Here is a 26,101-nt window from a genome sequence, read left to right as displayed (position 1 = left end):
TACAAGTGCCTAGTAAACTGGGGCCGTTAGTAATTGATACAGGAAATCATACTCTTCCCAGGAAGTCTAGTGTTTAACAGGCATATATACATTATCTCATTTAATCCACATAGCTACTTTACAATGCAGGGATTACCATATCTTTTTTTACTGATGAGGAAGAATACTTTTTCCCACATCAAACAACTGACAATTAGAGAGTAAAAAGATCAAAACCAAATCTTGCAATTTCTTAGTTTTCTGACAGAGAACCTGCAAGTTAAGATATTGTGTTTTTTTTTTTTTTTTTTTTTTTTTTTTTGGTGGTACACGGGCCTCTCACTGTTGTGGCCTCTCCCGTTGTGGAGCACAGGCTCCGGACGCGCAGGCTCAGCGGCCATGGCTCACGGGCCCAGCCGCTCCGTGGCATGTGGGATCTTCCGGGACCAGGGCACGAACCCATGTCCCCTGCATCGGCAGGTGGACTCGCAACCACTGCGCCACCAGGGAAGCCCGATATTGTGTGTTTTTAAATGATTTATTCCATTACCATTAGTCCTGCCCCAACACACACTCGGTGTGAGAAATGAGAATACTTCATAAACATTAACCTAATTATAAAATAATCAGGTTTAAAATGTAACACTGATTCTTTCAGCAGAGAAAACGAGAGCTCGTCCCTAAAGAGCTAGTGAGTTGACATTTTCAGATGAAAACTGTGATAAGATGTCAACAGAAAGAAGCTATAATTCTTCCAACCCATTATTCGCTATTTTAATGAGATTTGAGATTGACCTGAGTAGAAAAATAACCAGGATCCTTCAGACCAGAGGAATATGTTGAATGAATTGATTCTGTATCCCCAAGTTACAAATAATGCTCTACAGTTGCAAAATCTGTCTGCACTCTATTTGGCTTGTGAAAACCATGTTACTCTAGCTTGTTCTAAAGAATCTTCCCCTTTCTGGCTAGTTTTAGTTCCTCCTACTGTCTCTTTTATTCTAGTTGGCTAAGAGATTATTAAAATATGTTCAGGACAAATACATTCAGAAGTGACAATGGCAAAAACTTTGGGGACAGTGTGGTGTTCTAAGATTCTATTTGGGGGCTTAAATCCTGGCTTTTACTTGTGGCCAAGTGCCCTTGGGCAAGAGCTTCCCTGATCATTTACTCAATTACCCAAATTACTGAAAAATAAGATTAAAAAAAAAATCATAGTATTTACCTAGTGTTAAACTATTTACATATTTTACTTGTCTTCATAACTCTATGAGGTAGTTATTTTAAATATCTTCATCTTATGGATGAACACAATGAAATTTAAAAAGGTTGAGGAAATTTTCCAAGGACATACAACTTCTAAGTAGCATCACTAAAACTCAAATCCCCATTTTTTAAATATCGCTATTTATTTATTTGGGATGCCTCCCAAATAATGCTATTCACATGTTATTTGTGAAAATTCCTTGAGATACGTTCATGTACTGTTCATGGTATATAGAGGACTTTTAGTACATATCCCTTCCTGTCTCTTTGTATCTACTTTTTGTTTTCTCAAAGCAGTTTGCATCTTTTTATTTCACTTGATCTTCATCTGACCAATAGAGAAACTTTGGAAATTTGGGACCAAATGATATCAACAAATTTCCATGGAACTGGTCTTAGGACCCAGGGTTTCTCCTTTTACGTTTACCATCTTTTCTCCTCTCGAAACCTGTCAAAATCCTGTAAGAAGTGACTTTTATTTTTAACTTCTCTTGAGTCCTCTCTTCCTTTTTAGGCTTTGGGTAGAAAGGCATATGCTTATTTTCATAAATGGATGAGTGCCTTGATAAGAACCTGATAATACACACTTAAAGTGATTACTCTGATCTTTGGAATCTTCAAGGCAGGATGGCCACTTTCAAGAGGACTTTCCCTCCCCTGGCAATGACAAGCCTTAATGGAATCTGGCCTGAGGAGTGTCTGGGCTGTGTGCAGGGCTGGTGTCAGAGCAAGTGCAAGCTAGTTCCCCGAAGCTCAGCATTTACAACATAATACAACTCAAACATTCCTTCAAGGCACTGCCCACCTTTTCCAGTGGGAATCTACTGAAATGATTCTCTTGGAAGCAGTGTGGAGGAATGCGGGAAGGGTGTTAAGTAGGTGTTTTCAGAGGAGATAGTGGATGGGTGAGTGGGTGGAGACAAAAGGGGGAAATGACAAGTAAAGATGGAAAAAATAACCACTACTGCCACCAAAATATTCTGCTCAAGGAATGAGGGAGTACACCTTACAGCTGTTAGCACTGGTCAGCATATTTTGCATATTTACATATACCAAGTATTTCCAAACAGACTTGTGTTTGTTTTAAAATCCCACACAGAGATGTCTGGTAAAGCTGTCACTGTGAAAGGGTTATTTTCTTGGTGATGTTTGCAAAACTGCTTTCAAAATTCTGTATATACAACATAAGAGACAGAAGAGTCACTGTCATTACCCATGTTATAGAGAAATCTGGACTAGTCCATTTACCCATCAGACAACATTCAGAGTGAAACACCCACATTCTAAGGCAAAAGAAAACACCTGGTTGGTTGAAGCCAATTTTTTATTATTACTTTTGGTTCAATACAAAACGAAAGACAAAACATCACCCAGTGATCCTTGGTTAGTCCTGAACCCACCAAAGTGTGATTTTCTTAGTTACTGCTGACTCTCATCTTTGATTTAGGAGTTGATTTTTTTTTTTTAAGAAAAATGCTAACACTGGATGGATTTCTCATATAGCCATTTTCTTTTGGAAACATAAAGCTCCACAAAACCACACATAGCCCATCTGAAAAAGATTAGGGAACTTCCAGCTGAAGGAATGGGGTAGTTTAAAGCTATATTTTCCTTTTAGCAAGATCCACAAGAAAAGGATAGAGTGTTGTGCTTAAAGGGGAACAGATTTTGTGTCTTTTGGCAAGATATTAAATCCTCTGTTGCTATATTTGGCTTCCTGCAAATAGTCTTTTGTACAAGTGCAAAGCAAAGATCAGTGCTGGTGTTCTTCATTCAGCCACAGCCAAACTTGGTATGGAAAGTAAAACAGTTGGGCTTATGTGTTGTTTCTAAGAGATTCTAGATCATTTATTAATCAACAGCATTCTAGAGTCTAGGTACCTACTTTACACATTAAATGTATCAAAACATGTTTGCTTTCCATAATAGTTTTTCCCCTGCTTAACTGATAACAGATGTAAGGATTCAATCTGGACAGAAGTGTAAAAGCTTTACCAATGTAGTCATATATGGATATTTAGTCAAATGTGTATAAGCAGGTCAAATGAGATGCTTGGAGACTTAAGACATCACACGATGGGCATATATTCCCAAAAAAGGAAGCAAAACAATTAAATGGTAGTTGATTGTCCCCAGAGAAAACACACTTCAGCTAGGAAGAATCTGTACCAGATGTCCTGCTCACCACCCCCCTGAGTGCCTGTCTGACATAAAGACAACATAACCCTTTGGATTCGAAGACACTATAATAACCACATAAATGTTTGAAATAGCAACAAGAATTTCCTTTATATGCAATTTTTTAAGTGAATGTAGATGAATCCTATACAGATGACCATTGCAAACATGGAACATGCCTTGCTAGTTCCAGTGATATATTAAACCCTCTTAGATTAAAAGGCTGATAAAAATTAACTGAAATCTAATAGTAATTGTGGTAGGTTAAATAATGCCCACTCAAAATGTTCACCTCCTAACCCCCAGAACCTGTGAAAATGTTACCTTACATTTAATGACTTTTTAAAAATTAAGAACCTTGAGATGGAGAGATTATCCAATGCAATTATAAAGGGCCTTAAAACTTGCAAAAGAGAGGGTCAGAGTGATCCCGTGTGAGAAGGACTTGACCAGCCGATGTTGGCTTTGAAGATGGAGGAAGGAGGCCATTAGCCAAGGACTCTAGAAGCTGGAAACACCAAAGGAACAGATTCTCCCTTATATCCAGAAAGAATGCAGCTGACAGTTTGATTATAGCCCACCGAGACTGGTGCTGGATATTTGATTTATAGAGCCATAAGATCGTAAATTTGTGTTGTTTTTAGCGATTAAGATTGTGGTAACTTTTTACAGCAACATAGAAAACTCATTATACTTGTCTAGTCTAAATATGGCAGACAGTTGAAAAGGCTGTGCCACATTATTTCACCTGTGATGATGAAGGTCTACTAATCGAAATGATGATTTCCAGGCTTTGCATTTTCACATTACAAATTCATTTAATAAGAAAATAGAGGGCCCCTGTAGAGAAACTCCAGCTTCCTTTAAAAATAAAGTCTTGGACTTCTTTCCAGGTTCACTTCTTCAATGTCAATGAATTGTCAGGAAAGTTTTGATTGTTATTCCACACTACTTACAGAAGCTCCATATCAACAAATGTAAAAGCAAAACAACAAAGTACACCTCTCCCAAAGAGTTAATTGATAACTTCAGAAGCATTGTGTTTAAAAATTCACAGGCCTCCTGATATTATGTAATTGATATAGCCCATTTCACTTGCTCTTCTATTATAAACACTTGTTTTGTAACCATACAATCCTCACTATAACATATGAATCCCTTGGCTGTAGAAATTAACCTCATTAAAAAAAACTAACGTGGTTTAATTTCTAAAGATATTTGTAATTTGCTTAGTTGAATAAGAAGAAAAGAGAGAGCTTTAGTTAATTGTCAAGAAATGCAGACAAAACCAAATTGCTACATTAAAATATAAACATTAAGTTCACATTAAGTTATTTATTGAAAAAATTGAAGATGACATTTGTTTTTATTACAAAGTCCTCCATCATCTCATATCATCAACATATAGTTATGAGACCTGCATCTGAAGAGTGAATAGAAATACAAAAATGTCTCTTCCTCCAACCCCATGATAAACAACAACAAAAAATATGATTTTATAATTAGCTTGTGAAGCGAAAAGTTTTATGAATTACATATATTTTGTAAATTAAGAATGACAACAGAGCTAAGATTAGTTAATTTCTCTTTCTGGACATGTAAAATGAAGATAGCATAAAATTGCCCACAAAACTAATAAATCTGGAATTTTTTTGTATTTCAGGGTTGTACGATACCATTTATATTACAAGTTTTCAGTTCACTTAATCAAGTGACAAATATAAAGTTCACCATACTATGTATTTTTTTATAAAAGCTTTCACCTTATCTAGATTTATGTGATGAAAGCAAATTGAATCTATGTTTTCCCTTTCAATATATGCACTTTAAAATACAAAGAATTCACATGAAGACCCTTCCCCATATCACATATCCAGAAAAATATATGGAATAGTAATTTTAAATCAGATACAATATCCAAGATTGTAAATAGTCTAAGAAATTAAATCAAGTGTGTAAATAATCATTAATTTTTCCCCTAGCCACAGCACAGAAAAAAATGTACACCTCTATCAGTATCTCTTATCAGTAAGAGATATCATTAGAAAACTTCACATCTTATGCATATACCAAAAAAACTAAAGAATCTTGTATTCTAAAAGAGTTATTCTTAGGGCAAAATTTAGTAGTCCAGAAATTGTTAACAAGCAAGCTAATCGATGATGACGTGGCGTTTTCTAGGTATTGCTGTTTACTTACACAAAAGAATTGGTAAATTATACTTAACTCAATTATCATTTCTTGAAACTTTAAAAGAAGATTTAGATAATTGTATTGGATCAAATTAATTGGCATTTTCAAGAGAACATTAGTTTGATCAATTATTTGAAACTATAAAAGTATTTTTCAAACAGACAAAATAGCACAATGGACAATAAAAGGAATATGAAAATTATATTTTAATTATAATGACTATTTCTATACTTTGGAAAGTGTATAGAGGGAAATTCCCAGCGAGCACTAAAAGAAAAAAACCTACTGAAAATTCCGAAAGTCTGTTCTGTGCCCAATCTCCATGGCCAAGTTACCAATTAATTAACATTTTGAAGCTATTAGAACTGAGGCTCCCTTGCAGGCCTCACCCATTCTCCACTCTCCATTTGTGTGTAGTTTACATATCCTTCTTCAACATACATTATTTGTTTTTAATTTTATTGAAGTATAGTTGATTTACAATGTTGTGTTAATTTCTGTGGTACAGTGGTACAGCAAAGTGACTCAGTTATACATATATATATATTCTTTTTCATGTTCTTTTCCACTTTGGTTTATCACAGGATGTTGAATATAGTTCCCTGTGCTATACAGTAGGACCTTGTTGTTTATCCACTCTATATATACTAGTTTGCATCTGCTAATCCCAAACTCCCAGTCCTTCCTCCTCCCACCCCACCTCTCCCTTGGCAACCACAACTCGCTTCTCTATGTCTGTGAGTCTGTTTCTACAACATATATTATTAAACTAAATTTTTACCCTGATTTTTCTAAAATGACTTAAATAATAGTTTTAATGTTTAATAATAGATTTAAAGGATTCTAGGGCCATGTTTTTAGAGAATACATTTTAATTTCTGTCTCAAACCACCTTCAATTTTTTGAAAGATATGTCTTTTACCCTGAAGGAGGAAGAAAAACAACTGAGTCCTTAGGGTCCTGTACATTAAAATTGGCAGGCTGATTTCAGTCCCGGTCTCATAGTTTCAGATTGTCTGCTGTGAAGATGCTCAATCACAGGAATTTTAACAGCCATCAGTACCCCTTTGTAACCACAATGGCTCAAGTGAACCCTTTCCATCTTCAATAACTGACACAGTGTCAACATCTGCTTCCAATGAAGTTGTTTCTTTTTTTCTCAAGTAGAATAAATCTGCTGACTGAGATCATAAGGAGTTGGGGTTTTTTTTCCTCCTCTTTTCATGCAGAACATTTTTTCCACCATATTTTGCAATTTTTTCTCCAAGTCAAGTAAAAAAAAAAAATGGGATAACTTCAAAAGAGATGTTTTTATTCTAGGTGCTAAGGAAGCCCAAAATATAGTGACAAAATTAAAACTTTGGTGATTTCATGAAACTGTCACTTTAATTTTGGGGACAATAATACACGGGGTCCTGGATGAATAAAAGTTTGGAACATGTAAGAAAACTCAGAGTTGGGTCTACATACCACTAAAAGGTTAATTTATTTTCCTTCATAAACAGCACACTAAAATAGAGATAATTTAGAAATTTACATTTTATCTTCAACGTCTAGTAGAAGGCAAAGATTCTCTTGCAACAATTTCTTACAGAAAAGCACAGTCATATCTACTTGATTGCTACAGAAATGGGTGTGGAAAGTAAACAGAAGTGATGTTTGGGAGCTCAATTTTATGATTTACTTACTCAGCTGATAGGTATTTGTGGTGTCTGTCATTTATTGAATGTCTACTATGAGCCAGATGATTGAGTGTATATATATGATTTCCAGCCTGCCAGTTAGGTATTATTATCCCACTCTACTCGTGAGATAAATAAATGAAGTACCAAAACACACATCTAATTACATCTAAACCAGAATTCAGAAAATTACCTAATGTTCAAGCCAATGTTGTTGGGTTTTTTTCATTAATTCATTCTACTTCTCTATTTATTCTCTAGTCAAACTGTAACATAAATACTAGCCTTTTCTACCTCTTAGTACCATTGCCCCATTGGCTTAATTTGGCAAACATTACATAACCAAGGGACACTCGGTAAGGGAGAGAATGCAGTGTCTAAAAATATAGTTTCTGATTGCCATTTGTATAATGAATAATGAGCTCCTCAAGGGCACAGTTTATGCCAGTGCCTAGAATTTTTTTTTAAAAAAAGGTTTTTACAACATTGAAGAAATTAATTTCTCAATTATTTGCAAACCACTTGTTATCATTTGCAAAACGTAGAGCAATCCCAGCCATTTTTGCTTAAAATAGTAATGCAAATAACTCTAAGAGGAAAGAGAGAGGAAAAAAGCTAAAGGGGAAAGTTAGGAGGGGATGGTTAACCTTCTTAAGATGAAGCATTGGTTTTTATGTTCAGAGGTGCTTTTCAAATAAACAGTGAGGAATCAAATAACCTATAAAGATCTACCTAATCACTATTTTGTTGTTTCTTATTTCATGATAGTTTAGTGGTTGAAGCATAGATTAGATGACAAATCAATGAGATGATTTTCTAGGGTCTAGCTCACAGATCTTTAGAAAGCTTGAATAAAGCCTAATTTATAAAATAACCAAAGGTGGAGTGGTTCCAGATGAAATTGGGGAGGGAGATGGTAGCCCTCAATAAAGCAGTCTGGAAGCCTCCAAAATTAACAGTATCATTTTGGTGCCAGAAAACCAACCCAGAGAGTGACAGCATTTTAAACTTAAACTCAGAATCATACTAAATTACAACTCATCCTCTTTTATGACTTTGGTGGTAATAGTAATATGATTGTAGCAATGGGATGTGAGACAATTACAGAGACAGGCACTCATCTTTTTGACTCACATTTTGATCCACTCCTTGTATATGCAAGGATCCAGTCCCTGCAATGTGCCAGCAACACCTGGGCCTGTTCTCAATGGGGGATCTCACTCACAAATCTCTCCTGTGTACAGCAGAATTCAGATCCCCAACTTTTCTTGGGCCCTCAGAGCCAAGGAATGTTTTATCAGATAGTTACCAGGAGTGACAGGGCAGAGTGTCCCCCTAAATTCAGGGTGAAGCTATCTAATTGTCAGCTCTCTCGCCTTCAATTCAATTCAGTGGAGAGTAAGGAAACGGGCAGAAAGTCAATACACTTCTTCTCATAATTGGGAAAATCCAATTGAATGATCTGAATGAGTTGGATTACAACACTGTTCTAAGAGAAACTGCAAAGGAAGTTAATAGGTTCCAAGGGAAGAGGAGGAAAATAAATATCCCCAGTGAGTCATTCCATGGGAGCTGCTGAACACTGGTCTTTGAGATTTCAGGAGGACACAAAGTAAAACAAATTTTATAGATTCATTCAACCTTGTGCTACACAGATTTAGGTAAAGTACAAATAATTGTATCAAATCAAATTATAGATCAAAATGTAGATAATTTAACCAAGCCACTCCCTGGAAATCTAAGTTCATATCATTAGTAAGTGGAAGATTCCTTACATTTGGACCTCACATTAGGTTAAATGTGTATACTGTGTTAAGAGGAGTCTGGCTAAGGAGCAATATAGTGATGAAAATACAAGAGAGTGTATAGATTTATAACTCATAAGATGCACCAGGAAAGAAGACTACGGCATAAAAATAGAGTTAAGGGAAATATTTCAAAATTATCTGTGAGAACTCTGCCTAGCTAAGCAGAGACTATGTTGTTCTTATATCTAAAATGTTCACATATATGAGATAACACTATTTAAGATGGAAAATGTATTTCACTAAACATTTAATTTCACATGGGTGAGGACAGAGATGGGAAAAATTTGAGAAACATTTTTAACAAACTAAAACTTCTATATAATACTACCTTTTTAATATGAGCCATCTCTGGAAGCAAATGAAAGAAAGAATGGACTTTACATTGAAAGTCCTTAAAATACCAATAACGGCTACTTTTATAAACCTAATCTTTTCCTAATAGCATTTTAATGATAATCCCAACTTTTTCTTATTTAGATCCTGAAGGCCACGTCAAGTTGAATACTGAGTCCTCAGTAATAAATATCAAATAATAAGTTGTCAATTTATTAACCTAATTTCAGTAATTGTAGTAAAAATACCAATTTAAATTTATCTTGCCCCCATTTTTTTCTTAAAAAGAACTAAATCAACTAAAACCAGAGTTAAACAGACAAAAAAGATGCAAAAACTGATTTAAAATATTACATATGCAATACATTATTTTTCAATTTAAAATGATGGGTAACACTCTCAGAAACAGCCATTGAATTAAAGGCTTTGTGATGTGTCTAGTACCTTCCCAAATATTATCCCTTCAAACTATCTTCAGGAAAAAAAAATTCACTTAAAGTATGGCAAAAACTTGCCTTGAGTGAATAATTATAAACAAGAAAAATAAGTCACTGGCACTCAAAGGTAGCATGATTAAATGTGTTTTTTTTTTCCAGTAGTTGGATATAAATTCTGGTTCCATTTTTCAAAGTCAGATGGACTAGAAAGATAATTATATACTCTAGGCAAACTCTCCATCTGATTGAAAGTTTATGCCAATTTTCTTCTTAGTCAACCTCCAAGCAGTCTTTGGGAGAAATCAAAGTAATGAAATAGCCTTTCTTTAGTGTGATCATTAAAAAACTACCTTTTCAAGCTTCACATATAACTCAGAGCTAAGTGAGCTAGCATGGAATTAAATCTTCACTGAGATTTAATGTAAAACAATACCATATTGGCTTGGCTATGGTGCTACTTTTGTAAAAAGGAGAAACTATCAAACATTTGAGGTAAGCTAGAAAGCACAGAGCGTATCACAGACATCTTAAAGCCAAGCATTTTAAACATTTTTGCCAGTGCTTCTCTGAGAGCAAGTTCTTTAAACAGAACTTAACAATTGTTACAATATTTAAAAAAACCACATCCCTCAAAAATAGCCCATCAATGCTAAATCAAACTTTCTGTATTTTTACAAAAATAGATGCACACAGAGCTACAAAATTGTATTCCTGAAAGAATGATCATTTTCTTTGTGGTTCATCTTTTCCTGACAAGGTGGTTGGTTCAAAAAGAAAAACAAAAAACAAAAAAAACTCAAAAAAAGTGTCGAACTGAAACAAAAATTAAACCATGTATTGTTAAAAGCAAGACAGGGCTTCTCTGGTGGCGCAGTGGTTGAGAGTCCGCCTGCTGATGCAGGGGACACGGGTTCGTGCCCCGGTCCGGGAAGATCCCACATAACGCGGAGAGGCTGGGCCCGTGAGCCATGGCCGCTGAGCCTGCACGTCCGGAGCCTGTGCTCCGCAACAGGAGAGGCCACAACAGTGAGAGGCCCGCGTACTGCAAAATAAAAAAACAACAAAAGTAAGACAAAAAATAAAAGAGAGTTGCACAGTTGGCAAAGGCTCAGATGAGGGAAAAAATAAACAAAAATGCTTTTCTTCAATGTCTATGACCCACTCTGCTTTCTCAAGAAAAGGCTCCAAACCAAAGTCAGCTGGATAACACTTCCTCTTTTCCTTCCATGTCTACTGTGTCCCACTGCAGAATGACAAACCCTGGCAGCATCTTTTCCCAGTGGGCCCATGGATTCACGCTTCAATCTAACTTGCTAATACTGTGTGTTTCAGTACCATGGTGAGTCCTTACTCTTGTCTTGGTGCTGTAGACCTAGAAAAGGTGACAATGAGAAATAGAAAAGAATCAATATATGTAGCACTCAAAAATGGGCAAAATCTACAATGCACTACATATAGAAACCAAAAAGACAATTGAGCTCACAATTTTCAAAAAGCCAACCGACACAGTAGGTGACAAACTCTAGACTACAGCAGTGCTATTTGCATGGTACACATTCTTTACTACGGTTTTATCTTACTAGAGTCGGTGTGAATAATAAATAAAATAATATAAATGAAGATTTCTTACTTCTAATCCCAAAAGGAACTGATATGGGGGAAAATGATATAACTGGTCTTTGGGCATTTAGGCAGTGCTTCAGTTCAGACTTTTCAGCAACCATCAAATGACACTTTTGGACTAAGGTGGTGACTAAATTTACTTATTTTTATTCCCTTTTCTTTCAGAAACTATTTAAGATGGCTTATAAAAATCCATATCTCAAAGCCAGAAAATGAAATTTACAGATAAGTTTAAAAATAGTAGCACAAAAGGAAAATACGTGCACATGTATGAATTCCAACTCAAAGCTAGAATGATTAGGACGAAGTATATCAAAGAGGAAACAGCAAATATGACTCTGATTTGGTTCTAATGTAGTCAATTGACTAATTTCTCATGTGGGCAATTAGCACAGCAACTTCAGCTAACACTCACTTGAATCACTTTATTTTTGTCCTGAGGCATAACTGTTTGGAAGAGTGAAGACTCCAAATAATGGTTGTTCTTAAGTTGTTTAAAACCAAATACCAAAACATGAAGAGAAGGCTATTAATTAAGTGAGTAGAAATGCAGTGTGACTGCTGTTATGTGGGTGCTAGGATCCCAGGCTGTCTTCTTGATTTTAAATCTAAACCTGTTGTAAGTCTGGGCTGGATGTCAGAAATCGAATGGTTAAATGAGCCAGTATGGTTTTCAATGTAATTCTCATTAAAACAGCTGTAGTGACTTCATTGCTTGTCCTTCAACTTGTTAAAGAATTTTATAAAACAATGTGTGTCATTATAAAAAAGATACAATTAGTCAGTCATTGATAGGAGACATTAAGACAATCTACAAAACAGATTACATAAAGGGAGGAAGAACAAATAAAAGGAGTCAGAGAAGCACCTCTTAGAGCCACAAGGCACAATCTCTGGTTTATAGCATTTGTATCCTGGGAAAAAGCAGCACTTCTAGAATGTCAAAAGATTAGCTCCATCTTAAATTTTATCTCATGTATACTAGCATTATGTTTAGATACAGAGTCAATAGTTTTCCTTTCCCATTTCAAAGGAAGAAGAGAAGGATAAAGAGAAGCAGGGAAGCAGGGAGAAGAAATAAAAGGATCTGGGATGTACCAATTCACTCTAAGTTTGCTTTATTCATTTTCAAATAATTTTGTAGTCAGAATAATTTGCAACCTGACAAAGTCTCCATTGGGTGACTTTTATAATCTAAACCACCTTAACTGACAATCTGCTGACTGCATAAATATTTTTTTCATTATTAAAACGTCTCATCTTCTGTATGACTCAGTATTTTCCGCACTTGAAGACTACATCAATCTATAGAATGTCAGCACTGCAAGTCATGAATAGTGTTGGAATTATCAAGTGGTTTGAGAGTCTTTTTTTCTTCTTAAATAAAAGCAATCCTTAGTTTGCCTTGCAAAGACAGATGACGCCGTCAAAAGCATGTTAGCCTTTTTCTGTGGACAAGGATTACATTACTTAACAGAGCCCTAAATATTCTAACCAGAATAACTGGTTGGAATAACTTTCATTATAATTTTGTCTCTTCATTTGTTCTGTTTCTAAAACTTTGCATTACTCCAAAGCAAACCTTAAAAAAATCAATTCATCTACACCCTGAAACATATTAAATAGCTAATGTTGTCCTTTTGGCTTAGCTTCTTCTTAGTGATGGAACATAAATAAAATTTTTATTTTGATTACTATGTATCTATACCTGAAAGTTTCAAAATAGGTATAAGTAAAGCACAAGAAAATGAACAACCACAGGCAAAAGACCCTACTACTAGTAAGTTGTAACAGGAAAGCAGGACTATGATCTTTCTTGTTAAACACTTGTTGAAGGAAGATCAGAATATTTAAGAATCAGCCAGTACACTTAGTTTTCCAAGTAAGGGTGAAAGGGGACAAAGTCATTAACCCATGATCCTTATGTGGTCTATATATATCTTTAATCCATGATCCTTACATGATCTACAGTTACTTGGGGTTTCCCCAAATTTTCTTACCAGAACACAAAACCAATTCTGCTATTATTTTGTTCCTATTCAGGCTTTTTTTGCCTTCTCAATTCCTCAACTCAAGCCTATATGAAATTAGATTATAACACATTCTGAAATCTGCCCACTGGCAAGCTGAAAGCACCCATGTTTTTCTCTTGATGTTAGTAACTCAGTTTTAGTTTCATTGTTTCATCTGTGAGATTTTCCGTGAAAGGAAAATAAACATCATAACAATAATGTTAGCAAACACTTTCTTAGGGCTGAATATGCCAGACATTGTGCTGCTGTATGTGAAATTTCTCATTTAATGCTTCCAACCATGCTATATATATATATATATATATATATATATATATATCCATTTTACAAATGAGAAAACTGAGAGTAAGAGAGGTTATGTTAACTATTAAGTGGTAGAGCCAGGACTGAAAATAGGTGGTCTGATATTGGAGTCAATTGTCTTAACCACAATATATATGGTTCCCCCTATGTGGACTATATTGTCTGTAGGCTGTGACACTAGTCTATACTCCTGCAACTCCCTGAGTCAAAATCCTCTCATTAAATTAATGCGAAGAAAAGTCAAGACACTTTTTTTAACAACTTTATTGGAATATAATTGCTTTACAATGGTGTGTTAGTTTCTGCTTTATTCCTTTTTGTACTGTTTAGAAACACCCTGATTTAACAGAACTGATACCAGTGTTAACAAAATAGCTCTCCTATTGTGTTTTTTTAAACTATACATTTGAAAAGCTTTTCCCAAGACACAGCAAATTATTGCACAGTAGTTTGTTATACTTCAGATGAAGACTACTCCAATCGTGTAATGGACATGTTTTATTAACTGATGTGTTTTTTTGATATGTATCTTTAATATAACCACTCCTCCCTGCCCGCCACAGATCTCCCCAGTGTGAACACTGAAGACATAGGGTGGCCATTTGACTCATGAGGTGGTTGTCAGAAATGGGACCCAAAACTACTGAGCCTGTGCGTCTGGAGCCTGTGCTCCGCAACGGGAGAGGCTGCCGTAGTGAGAGGCCCGCGCACCACGATGAAGAGTGGCCCCCGCTCGCCGCAACTGGAGAAAGCCCTCGCACAGGAACAAAGACCCAGCACAGCCAAAAATTTTTTTAAAAAAAGAAATGGGACCAAAGAACAAAGACATCACATTGTTGGCTTCAGAGTTTGAGTCTGGGATGGAGTTAGGAGAAAAGCCGGAAAGGAAATGCAAGCCCACAGACCCAGTTCCCCGCTTCAGTTCCAATACCACCACCACCTGACCACCAAAAGAAAAGGGAAAAAAACCCAGACCCAGGAATAGAACAAAGGAAGTATGAACATAAGAAAGAAATACAGAATAATTAGTAGCAGGAGAGAAGTCTTGGTCACAGAAGATCATAATAGGATTTCCCTTTAAAATTTGAAGAATCTGACTATATATCAAGGTATCATAATTCATTTTCTAGCTAAGATTTTTGGGAGGCTGTTGCTTCACAGATTCATCCCTTGCAAAAGGCTCTGGGAATAAGGAAGTAGAGTGGCAACAGGGTGTGTCGAAGCCTAGAAAGCCTTCCCCCACCCTAGTTTCCTTCAACTCCAACGTGTCTGATGAAAAGATCTTAAAGTTCACATGGGCCCCTGCAACAATGATACAGAAGTTAGTTCAGAGAGATTTCTGGCAGGCTGCTACTACATTCCAAAGTAGTGGGTACCCCATGGCAGAAGATGTGGGTACCCCATGGCAGAAGAAATGGCACGAGCCACCCCAGCTGAGCACATTGGAAGGATGATCACAAATATTAGGAAGCTGAACTTGAAGTAATTAGTCATTGTCGGGAGAGCACTGTATGGAGAATGCACAGAGAAACAGTGGGGGGAGGGGATAAGTTTGCAAACAAAGGCCACGATAGGAATGAAATGACAAGGCCAAGAGCAGAGAGCAACCTCTTAATCAACAATGTTCACAATGTGACAAACAAAGTGATGCAACATGAAGCAATCCCTAGGGAGAGCGTGAGGGAAGCATCTGAGAAGAGGTTTCAACTCTAAGTGGGACAGTGTTTTAAAAAACTGAGCAATGAAGATATCATTGGGCTGGACTATGAATACTCAGAATTGATGAAATTACTGTATAGCACAGGGAACTATATTCAGTATCCTATGATAAACCATAATGGAAAAGAATATGAGAAAGAATATATATATATGTATAACTGAATCATTTTGCTGTACAGCAGAAATTAACACAACACTGTAAATCAGCTATACTTGAATAAAGTACATTAAAAAAGAATTGAAGTTAAATTTTTGGTTATGGGGCAGAAATAAATAATAAATTGTCTTACTGAAAATGTTACACTCCAGCACACCTGAGTTTTAGGGACTATGTGATTATCAGAGTCATATCCACTAGAAAAGCATATCCTACTTCTAAGGAGGCATAATCACTTGACAACATCATTGACTATCACTCATAAGTAAGTTGAATATGCTTCCAATTAATTTTATTGCTGGAGATAAAAGAGGTAATGTGGTAACCATGCACTGGTGAACATGCTGTTGATAAAAAGAGAAGAAGAAAAATAGGAACATAAAACCTGGATGTGCAGGTAGAATATTTTAATACTCAAAAGTAAAGAAAATACTTAAATGAACTTTTCATTTTATAGATATTAAGAGTCTAGAAAACCCTTGTGGATCAGAATGCTTGCTATTAGACTAAAAGAAGCTGGTAGCTTATTTCTACATTAAAAAAAAAAAAAGAATCCCTGCTTCATCCTTGCTTTAATAAAGAAAAGTTATAATTATTACAAATATAAATATATACAACACTGTATTGGATGCTATATCAAAATATCCAACCTTCACCAACAACCTGACATCTAACACTGACATACTGTCAAATGATCACAAACTATGTGATGTTAGAGACAGTCATATTATCTTCTCCTACTTTATAAAATTATCACTGCTAATGATCATACAACTGCATTTGTTTGTCTGAGGCCTGGAGCAATCAGTTTAAATGCTAGTTAAGAATTTCTAAATCAGATCTACATGGGGGTAACACCTTAACACTAATGAAGGGAAAAAAAATAAGAGTAAGGGCTATCCAATTTGGAAAGTATGATTTCATTTCAGGTGAATATCAAGATAGATCATGTTTACTCACCATGGAGACCTCCCTTTATTTGTTTTTAAAACATCTTTGTTTTTTTAAACTTTAAAACATCATCGCTTTCTTATTTAAAAATCAAGTTACAAAGTATTTCGAAAGTAAAAGTTCTATGTAATGTCCCCTGTTATCACACAACTTGCTGAGTATACTTCAGATGTACATGCGTACACCTCTGTTTATCCTGTGCTACAACATGCTTATTTCACCAGCAATATTATCTTGGAAAACCATTTCATGTCAGTATATGTAGATCAACCCTTTTGAAGGGCTACACGATATTCATTCTTCCCTATACCATAAATTACCCAGTAGTCTATAGATATGCATCATTTGGATACACACACACATGTGTGTAAAAATATATTTGTTACTTACGTGAATATTTTGGTAGATAAGAAAAATTCCTGAAAATATGTTTGTATAATTGCTGAACCCAAGCATATACCCACATTTATGCTTACATATTTCATCAGAAAGTTTGTACTAATATTCATATTTGTACTATTATTATCATTATTATAGATTAAAAGTATCTAATTATTTCAATTTATATTTCTTTCAATATTAATGAAGCTGAACATGATTGAGATTATGGCATTTCTTCCTCTGTATTTTATCTTTGGCCTATTTTCTATGCTTTTAAGAAAGTAATTTCCTCATTGATTTCTAAATGCTTTTTGTATATTAGGTATATTAGCATTTTTCTCATGTATTACATGTATTTTTGGCCAATTTGATGAGCACTAAGTACCTCCATACTTAGTACTAAAATTTTGGACAATAATTCTTTTAAAAGTCATCACAAACAAGATGCATTCTTGAACCAGACCAAGGATTAAATTTATTATGACACTTTAATTACAATTATTCACTTATCATTACAACTCTTCCATACTAAAACAATAATAAAAGATACCTAACTATGACCGAGTAATACTTGATTAGCAGAGGGAGGGCTTTTTTCAGTGTATAGAGACATTTTCTCGGCGTACATTTAGAATTGGCTTAAAATCTCCACACTGTCAGGAATAATGAGGTGAAAACTGTCTGAACCTGCCGAAATATCTTTAATTCAGCTTCAGAAGAGGGGTAGAAATTTAAAGCTCTCTGGACCTGGCGTTACCGGTAGACCATAATTTACTGCATTATTGTAAGAAGCACGGCACCCACACACCTGAGGCCAACATTGCAGGTGACTAGCAGTTCAGTGGCCAGGTGTTTCCCACTGCTCCTGGTCCAAGTGGCAAGCCCCCTTAGTTTGCCTGCCCTCTCAGACCCCTCCTCCCTCCGAAACCACAAACTCATGCACAGACTCTCCAGTCTTTGCCTTTAGCGATATCCACTACCTCAGACTTGTGCGGTTTAAATGCCCAGCTGGAAGGGAAATTGGCAAGTACTTTAAGCATCAGGATATGGAATTACAAATCTGGACCAGCCATTCTAAAACCGACCTTTTGGACACATATATAATATAAATCACAGTTAGGTAGTTTTTGATCACAGCAGCAATATACCACGTTCAAAATGTCAGTGTCAGTGTGATAACCTCTTGGCTGAGAGAAGCTGAGGATCAGGAGGTGCAACATGGCATGAAGACACCTCTCGCCAAGTTAGTGACCTCAATTGCAAAGCAGATAAAAAGTAACTTTGAAGACAGAGACAAAGAATAAAGCAAAAAAGGAATGGGGAAGAGTGAAATGAAATACCCTCTGTAATTTCTTCTACAGACTTTCTCCCAGAACTGGAGAGGAGCAAGACCAAAAAAACGCCTGGATCACTTATTGTAACTGAAACCACAAGTTATAATACTCTCAAGAGATTCTAACTATCCAGACATCTGCTGGATAACAAATACAGCCAAACATGCATCTTTAAAGAGGTTTCTAGGTTATGCAGCGACAGCTTTACGATCCAGAAAATAGATAATCCAACCGAAGGAAGAGCTAATCTGGATCCACTGCTTACTCATAAAACCTTAATTAGGGACATAACACCAATACAGCAAACATTCTACCTGAAACTATGAGTTAGTTAAGAACTCTAAAATTTTAAAACTTACTTCAGAACTGCAGAAATACAATGTAGTTTTTATGCCCATTTAGTGTAAGTAATCAATCTTCCCATTAAATCAAAACATATTGGAAATTATTCAGTAAGAATGAGATATGGTGTATATAGATCAAATCTATACTGACATCAGTAATTTTTCATCTCACTTCTATGTGACACGAGCACAAGCTCACTCTCTGACATTTTCCAGAAACGTCTGTCCAATCCAAGCAAACATAAACAGGGCTTCAATGATTGTGAAGACACTAGATGTCACCTGATACCGCTCAAACAAGGCAGCTATGAAAATAAGCATTATAACACATGCTTGTGGTCGACAAAAATTAAATGCCCAGTATATCCGGCTGTAACCAAACAAAAAATGGCATATTTTGCTTCTCATCAGTCTCTTGCAAGACTTTTCTTGGTCATCTTATTGCCAAGGAATTCAGAACATGTTGGCCACAGACAACTGTTTGTGAAACCTTGTATTGTTGATAAATAGAACAATAAGAGAAGAGTTAGACAGCCAGAAAGAAAATAAAAAGTATCTGTAAATTCCACAGGCCATATAGAAATTTTGTATAGAATCTTTGTAGCCTATTTGAAAGTCAATGTGAAATTGCCTGGGGGCAAGTTCTAAAATGGATTTTTTTTTTTTTTTTTTTTTTTGCGGTATGCGGGCCTCTCACTGTTGTGGCCTCTCCCGTTGTGGAGCACAGGCTCCGGACGCACAGGCCTAGCGGCCATGGCTCACGGGCTTAGTTGCTCCGCAGCATGTGGGATCTTCCTGGACCAGGGCACGAACCCGTGTCTCCTGCATCGGCAGGCGGATTCTCAACCACTGCGCCACCAGGGAAGCCCTAAAATGGATTTCTTCATTCGAGCTGTTTCTTTTAGATGCATTCCTATATGTGATACAGGAAATAGGAAAGCATTACTGAAAAGACAATTTGCTGGTACAAAATACACTGACCCCTGAAACAAGCCTTTTAATGCTTTGAATGGTTCTCCATTAGAGTCATGTTAGAATTAAGTACAAGTTTTTTGAACCTCTATAGCTCTCCTCTCAGGCAAACATATAAGCTTCTCTTGGGAAGACACTGTGTACTCTGACAACATCCCCAATCCCCATCCCTAATCAACGACAGGTAGTTGATGAAAACTCTTTCAAGAAAATAATCAAATATAATGGTGTTGCCCAATTTTGCTTGCAATTTTTAAGAGAACACTTCAGAAAGCAAGAGATGCCATCCAATTTATATAGCTACTGATAGCAACTTGTTCACAAAATTAATACTAGAATGGAAACTGAATCTGTTTTTATTTCACAACTTTTGAAGATTAGCATGTATTAATGGAGTTTTGGTGAATCTAATTATATGCATAGTCTAACTTCCTTATTCTGCACATAAAATTTCCTTTCAATCTATGTGAGTGTCAAGAACAAATATCTCAACCATCCACAAGCACAATGGGATAGGATGTACTTTTTTAGTAACCTCTACCAAATGGTAGAGTGTTTAGATGGAGAAAACTGTGTTTAAAAATGTCAAAGCTGTGTATTCTGATGACCCTTCAAATCCTTATCTTCTTGATTCTTTATCCTCCCTTCTCTCATAATCTGCCCAACCAATACAAAAGCACCCAGTTTTCAAGGTATGGCCAAGACCAGCAAACACGACTACTGGGAAATTTGACTCCAATAAATATCACAGCTATTCTTCAAGAACAGAAACAAATTAAATTAGAAATAGTCAGGAAGTGATAGAGGCATTTAAAGTTTGCATCTCAATTATGCATGATGTTTCACATCTCCAGTGTGGCTTTTTCTGTTTGAAATGCACCATATTTATTAAGAATAATGAGAGCTTTAGCTCTGCACCATGTGTCACCATCTAGAAACACAACCACGTTCATTAGTTCGTTGGAATCTCCTAGTTGTGTCAGAGTAGGGAGTATCAGCTCCATTATGCATCCAAGGAAGAGGAGCGGAGAGGTAGTGACGCTTGCTCAGCATAATATAGCTAAGTGAAGATATGGGTCCTGGAACCTATTTTTTGGACCTCTGCTTTTTCCATAAACATCTCTGCAAAGATTAATGTTCCTGTATTTACCATCATTTTATGAGCCCCTAAGTTTGGGGGAAAGAGTAAATTATTGATAAAATCAATCTTTCTCCTCTCTTTTTCCTTGTCTCTCTTACATACACATATGCACATACATACATACATACATATTTTTCTCTTATTCTCTCCTCCTTAAACTCATAATAGTGACCCCAATACCTTCAGCCCCCAAAGGAAACACAAATTGACAAACTAGTCTTCTCTGCTTTCATTGACTTGTAAGCATGTCTTCATCTTTTTTTTTTTGTTTCAGTCAGCAGTACCACACAAAACATACTTCACTCATAGATTACCCTCTTGATGGCAGTCACTTGATTCCACTTTTTTGCTACTATGAATATTGTCACAATAAATATTTTTGTACCTCTATCCTCATATGCTGCTGCTTGTATTTGTGTGGCATAGACTCACAAGAGGAAGAATACTGTGACAAAGGTTACGAGAACTTTTAACTGTAATACATTTTCTAGTTCACTTTTTTAAAAAGCCTACAATTCTTTAATTTTCTACCAGCAATGTATGAAAAATAGCATTTTCCTTTAACCAAGATGTCTTTCACAAGGATTCACCCACACATACCACACAGGCAATTATTTGTATTATTATGCAAATGCATCCTAAAGCATTCAGAATCCTCTCAGAAGGCTTCTGCATTTGTCCTATAAGGTCGGATGAGGATCTGTGGGAAGAAATCCCCTGGTTTCCGGCATTGTGACATTATGGCACCATTCTAAAGATGAAGGGCCAGGAGAAAGCATGGGCAAAATCAACATGGCCCTGGGAGAGCAGGGGAGTTTCATTAAGGTCCTGCAGAATCCAGCCCTGGATACTCAAAACTGACAGCAGTGCTCTGGAATGCATTTCTCCTCTGATTTACCATCCTGCTACTTTTCATGCAGATCTCACTCTCTGGCTGGGATCTCCTGGCCTTTGGCATGCATCTCAAAGATGGTTTCCATTACCCTTCTGGTCACGAAACTGTCATTCTGGACATGTGCCTTATACAACTAACACCGTTCAAGAGTGTGTAAATACTGTAACATACCTTTGGTGTTTTGTCTTTTTTTTTCCCTCTCAGTGGAACATAGACTTATGCCATAGGCCAAAGAAAAAGAAAAAGGATTACAGAAAGTGTGAAGCAATCAGTTGTTAATTACTAAAGTCTTTACTGTCACCAAATCATAATAAACTGTAAAAAAAAAAAAAAAAAAGTCCACAGGAAGTATTACTTTATAAACATTCTTCCTAGTATTTTTTTTAATCCACAACTATTTATTTGTGACATTTTAACTATTCTAATTGAGCTAATGCCCTCAAGGTAAGTACCCAGAAATCTATAAATCTCTATCGACCAGTGTGACTGTCATTGAAAAATCACATAGTCCTACCTAGGGATGGCTTCTATATTAAAATGGCATTTAATGTGTCTCCCTACTGAAATCAAATGATTAGAAGTAAGCTTCTGTGTCTATTCTATTTTATGACACTATTAAATAAAATTCCTTAACTTCTTCGTTTATAAAAATCATTAATAACGTCAGGAAAGACTTCAATGAATCACCAACCCCATAATCTTCATATATATATTAAATGACTAGTATATATGTTCTAAAGAAGTAGTGAAGTGGAAAAGAGAGAAACTGTTTGTAGTTGAGTCCCTATCATATGTTTTGTTTTGATGCCTTCTCTTCTCTATGCTGAAAAATATCTTGGTGTTTTAATATTTTTTAGAGCTCATACTATCCTGTCAATTATTACTGTGGCTCTCAATGATCTCTCTCCAAATTTAGCGTATTTCTCTTTCATTATAAAGCCTGGAATTGGAGCACTAGGCTATCAGGTAAATATTCAAATGTCTTAGGTTGGTAACTCTTGGTTTCCTTTGGTCTTTTATTGGAAATGTATATGTTTACAGAGAGAAATGATTTCCAAGAAGTTACTGTATGCAAAGCTCCATGATTTTGATACCCTTAATATTCCAAATAAAATTCCAAAGCTTGTCAGCACCAGACCACCTACAAGAAAGCATGGGTCTTGAGAGGTGATCTAGAGAGATGGTAACTTACAGGCTGGATGGAAAAGCAACTGGTAACTTTATATCCATTTCTCTTTCGTGGAGAGAAACTGCTTCTCCATTTGCCGCTCTAGTACGTGAGCTACTTTTACCCCGCTCTTTTATTCTGTATATTTGATAAAACAAAGATATTTATATTTCTAATGGATTTCAATGTAAAGCATCCATATAGTATTAAGCAAGACTGATCTTAACCAATGAAGTAGTTTAATTAGCCTATTTCAAAGGGAACACTGTATAATAATTTTAAGCAATAATAATTACAACTTAGATTACATTAAAATGAATTTTTGGTCATTTATGAAAGACGTCTCTTTCACAAAATATTCAGATTAGAAGATTCAGATTAAACCAGATTTATATATATATATTAAAACTATAAATATATATGTAGAACTGTGAATACATATATTTATACATATATAATTGCATATATGTATAAATATACATTAGACATAGATAAATATATATATATAGCTTATAGGCCTTATATCATAAAAAATTCAGAAAACTAAGGTGATTCTACTTTTATGATATTATCAGACACATAGTGTCTATGAAGAAAAAAATAAAAGAAGGATGTTTGTGAACTCCTAACTTCCCTATTGTTGCCCAGTGCTCCCTATGCAATATCAAAATTTAAGAGCTCAAAAATATTTTTTCCAGGTTTATTAACAGAGTATTTCTATTTGCAGGTTAATCAAGCCCATTGGTATAAAAGTCTCTTCAGAAATAATTTGGTATATGCCTCAACATTCGAGAGAATACTAAAAACATAGCTTCCTGTATTTATGGAAAATTTCACAAAGCTGCATTTTTAGATCTATTAACTATTATAGTTACAGTTTTTCTCTGTCTCATAGGAACTGATGTCCCATTCTTTGATATATAATCCTGATTTCACTCAATATCTGAAGGTATGTTCATTAATGAGAGATGAATGTTTGATATCTGGCTATAATCACACTTTGGGGCAGAATCATACAATGATTCATTCATTGAATCTACTACTTATACAAATGTATGGTTAATGCTTATATGATAAAATGTTTGAGAAACCAGAAGGTACATCAATATATGTAAATTCTCATTTAGATCCAGATTTCTTGAACCTGTGATATAGTACAGAATATTGTTGAATATCATTTTATTTTTTAATTTTAGGCTACCTAAATGTATCTTGTCAAAAAGAACATGTACACCTCAACTTTAAGTTGTTTATGTATATTTTATATTGAGTTATTGTAACATTTCTCAAAGTAAAAAAATAAATAAATTTATAACAAAATTGGAGTTAAAATAACTTGAGGGAGCCTAAGAAAAATATATCTGTGAATCTAGAGATGAAAACAAACTCAAGCCATGAGCAGCTTGCATTTATAGAAAAAAAGTCATACTACAAATCATGACTCTTTTTCCTTTCTGTAAATTTAAATACAATGGATGAAGTAGAACTTATAAATAAAGTCAACTTTGTATTTCAGTAACAAGACCTCATTAACAAATCTTTACTTGAAAAATTAATTCAAACTGGCTGGAATATACAACATTGTATGTCCTACATTAGGTAAATTATTGGTAATAACAGGAAATCAGAATGACAGCATTTCCATAAGATGCATTTTTTTTGGTTATGGTCACTGACAGATGAAATTGTAGGTCAGAATTTACTTAATGTCATAATGAAAAAATCTAAGCATGATAAGAAGAGACATATTCTTGCATTCATATATGCATATCTAATAATATATTGTATCACAATCACAAATATTTCCACATTTAACTCTCTTCTCCCTAACACACAAAGGGGCCCCATACAGTACTCTGAGATTAATCTGCCATATCCTGGGTCTTCCCTTTTTCAGCTTACCCTCTTAGGTATTATTTTCAGCCCCACCTACCCTTCCTAAACTACACCTCTTCACAGCAGCTAAATGTTAGGTGAAAGTTTCTGATGGAAGTTGAAAGCTACAGGGCTTTTATGATGGAAAAAAGGAAACAGCATTTCCCAAAGAGCATTCCATGAGAAGTTAATAAGTATGCTAAAAACAAAATGTGCCCAAAAGAAAATCAGATTGGAAAATCTCTTATTAAGCAAAATTTAAGATGTTTCTTTACTAAAGAATGCATAATAGCCTTTTATACGCTAAAGTGAATTCTGATCTCAAAGAGATGTATGTAGCAGGCAATGTTAACAGATTCATTTCACCATAGACCTTTCTGTTTTTCAATTAAGCGCCTCTTATCACATTCAGGAACTATTGTTCCCATGGAAGCAATAAAACCCAGCTTTGAGACTGCTAAAGGAAAGGGGAAAGTGTTATGTGGGATTTTGATAACAGCCTTTTGGTAAAGATGGGTATTTTGCACAAGGAGGGCAGATACAGATGTCCTACAATCATATCAACACACTGATCGTTCTGAGCAATGTATATGAAGTATCAATTCAACAGAGGGAGCAATAAGTGACAGTAAATCAGGCAAGGCAGGAAAGTAGGGCCAGGGAAGGGTGAGGCAAAATTTAAGGAGGTATGTACTTGCACATCTTGGAAAGTGAGTATCTCTTTAAATTTTGAGCTGAGGCACTTCACTCTCCTCACCCTAGCTTGGGCCCTTCAGAAAAGATGGACCATCTCTCCTCGTGCTTGTAGGAGAATTTTGTCTACCAAACCCCAGAACTCTATTCTATTACTGTATTATGATACTCTGTAATTAAATTTTTTAAAAATTAATTATGGCTATAGTAAATGCTCTTTGAAATATTTTCAAGAAATAGAGAGGTATATAAAATAAAAAGTGAGGTTCTCTCAACCCCATAGTTCTACTAGGTACATAGCCAAGAGAACTGAAAACCTATGTTCACCCACTAACTTGTATATGAGTGTTCATTACATTATGCTTATTAGCCAAAAAGTAGAAACAAACCAATTACTGAATGAATGAATAAACAAAATGTGGTATATTCATACAATGGAATAGTATCCACCCTAAAAAGGAATGAAGTTCTGATACATCATATATGGATGAATCTTGAAAACACAGGCCAAGAGAAAGAAGGCAGACACAAAAGGTCTCATACTGTATGACTGTATTTATATGAAATGTCCACAGTAGGAAAATCCATAGAGGCAGAAAGTAGATTAGTGGTTGACAGGTAATAGTGGAAGGAGAA

General features: G+C 35.4%; 1 protein-coding gene and 1 pseudogene across 3 annotated transcripts in view; both read right to left on the bottom strand.

Annotated features, from left to right (window-relative positions):
- Positions 1-2,660: 2,660 nt before the first annotated feature.
- On the bottom strand, positions 2,661-3,644 carry LOC131756888 (uncharacterized; annotated as a pseudogene).
- A 1,088-nt stretch (positions 3,645-4,732) lies between these two features.
- VGLL3 (vestigial like family member 3) overlaps positions 4,733-26,101 on the bottom strand; it is a 48,642-nt gene continuing 27,273 nt past the window's right edge. For all 3 annotated transcript variants that reach the window (XM_059064015.2, XM_059064014.2, XM_067034882.1), the window contains exon 4: positions 4,733-11,248. In XM_059064015.2, coding sequence (XP_058919998.1) covers positions 11,205-11,248 — 44 coding nt within the window. In that variant the 3' untranslated portion in view covers positions 4,733-11,204. The remainder of the gene's footprint in view (positions 11,249-26,101) is intronic.

The sequence above is a fragment of the Kogia breviceps genome, chromosome 5, assembly GCF_026419965.1.
Source record: "Kogia breviceps isolate mKogBre1 chromosome 5, mKogBre1 haplotype 1, whole genome shotgun sequence".
NCBI lineage: Eukaryota > Metazoa > Chordata > Mammalia > Artiodactyla > Physeteridae > Kogia > Kogia breviceps.
The sequence above is the reverse complement of the archived record's forward strand: the minus strand, read 5'-3'. Positions and strand labels throughout refer to the sequence as shown.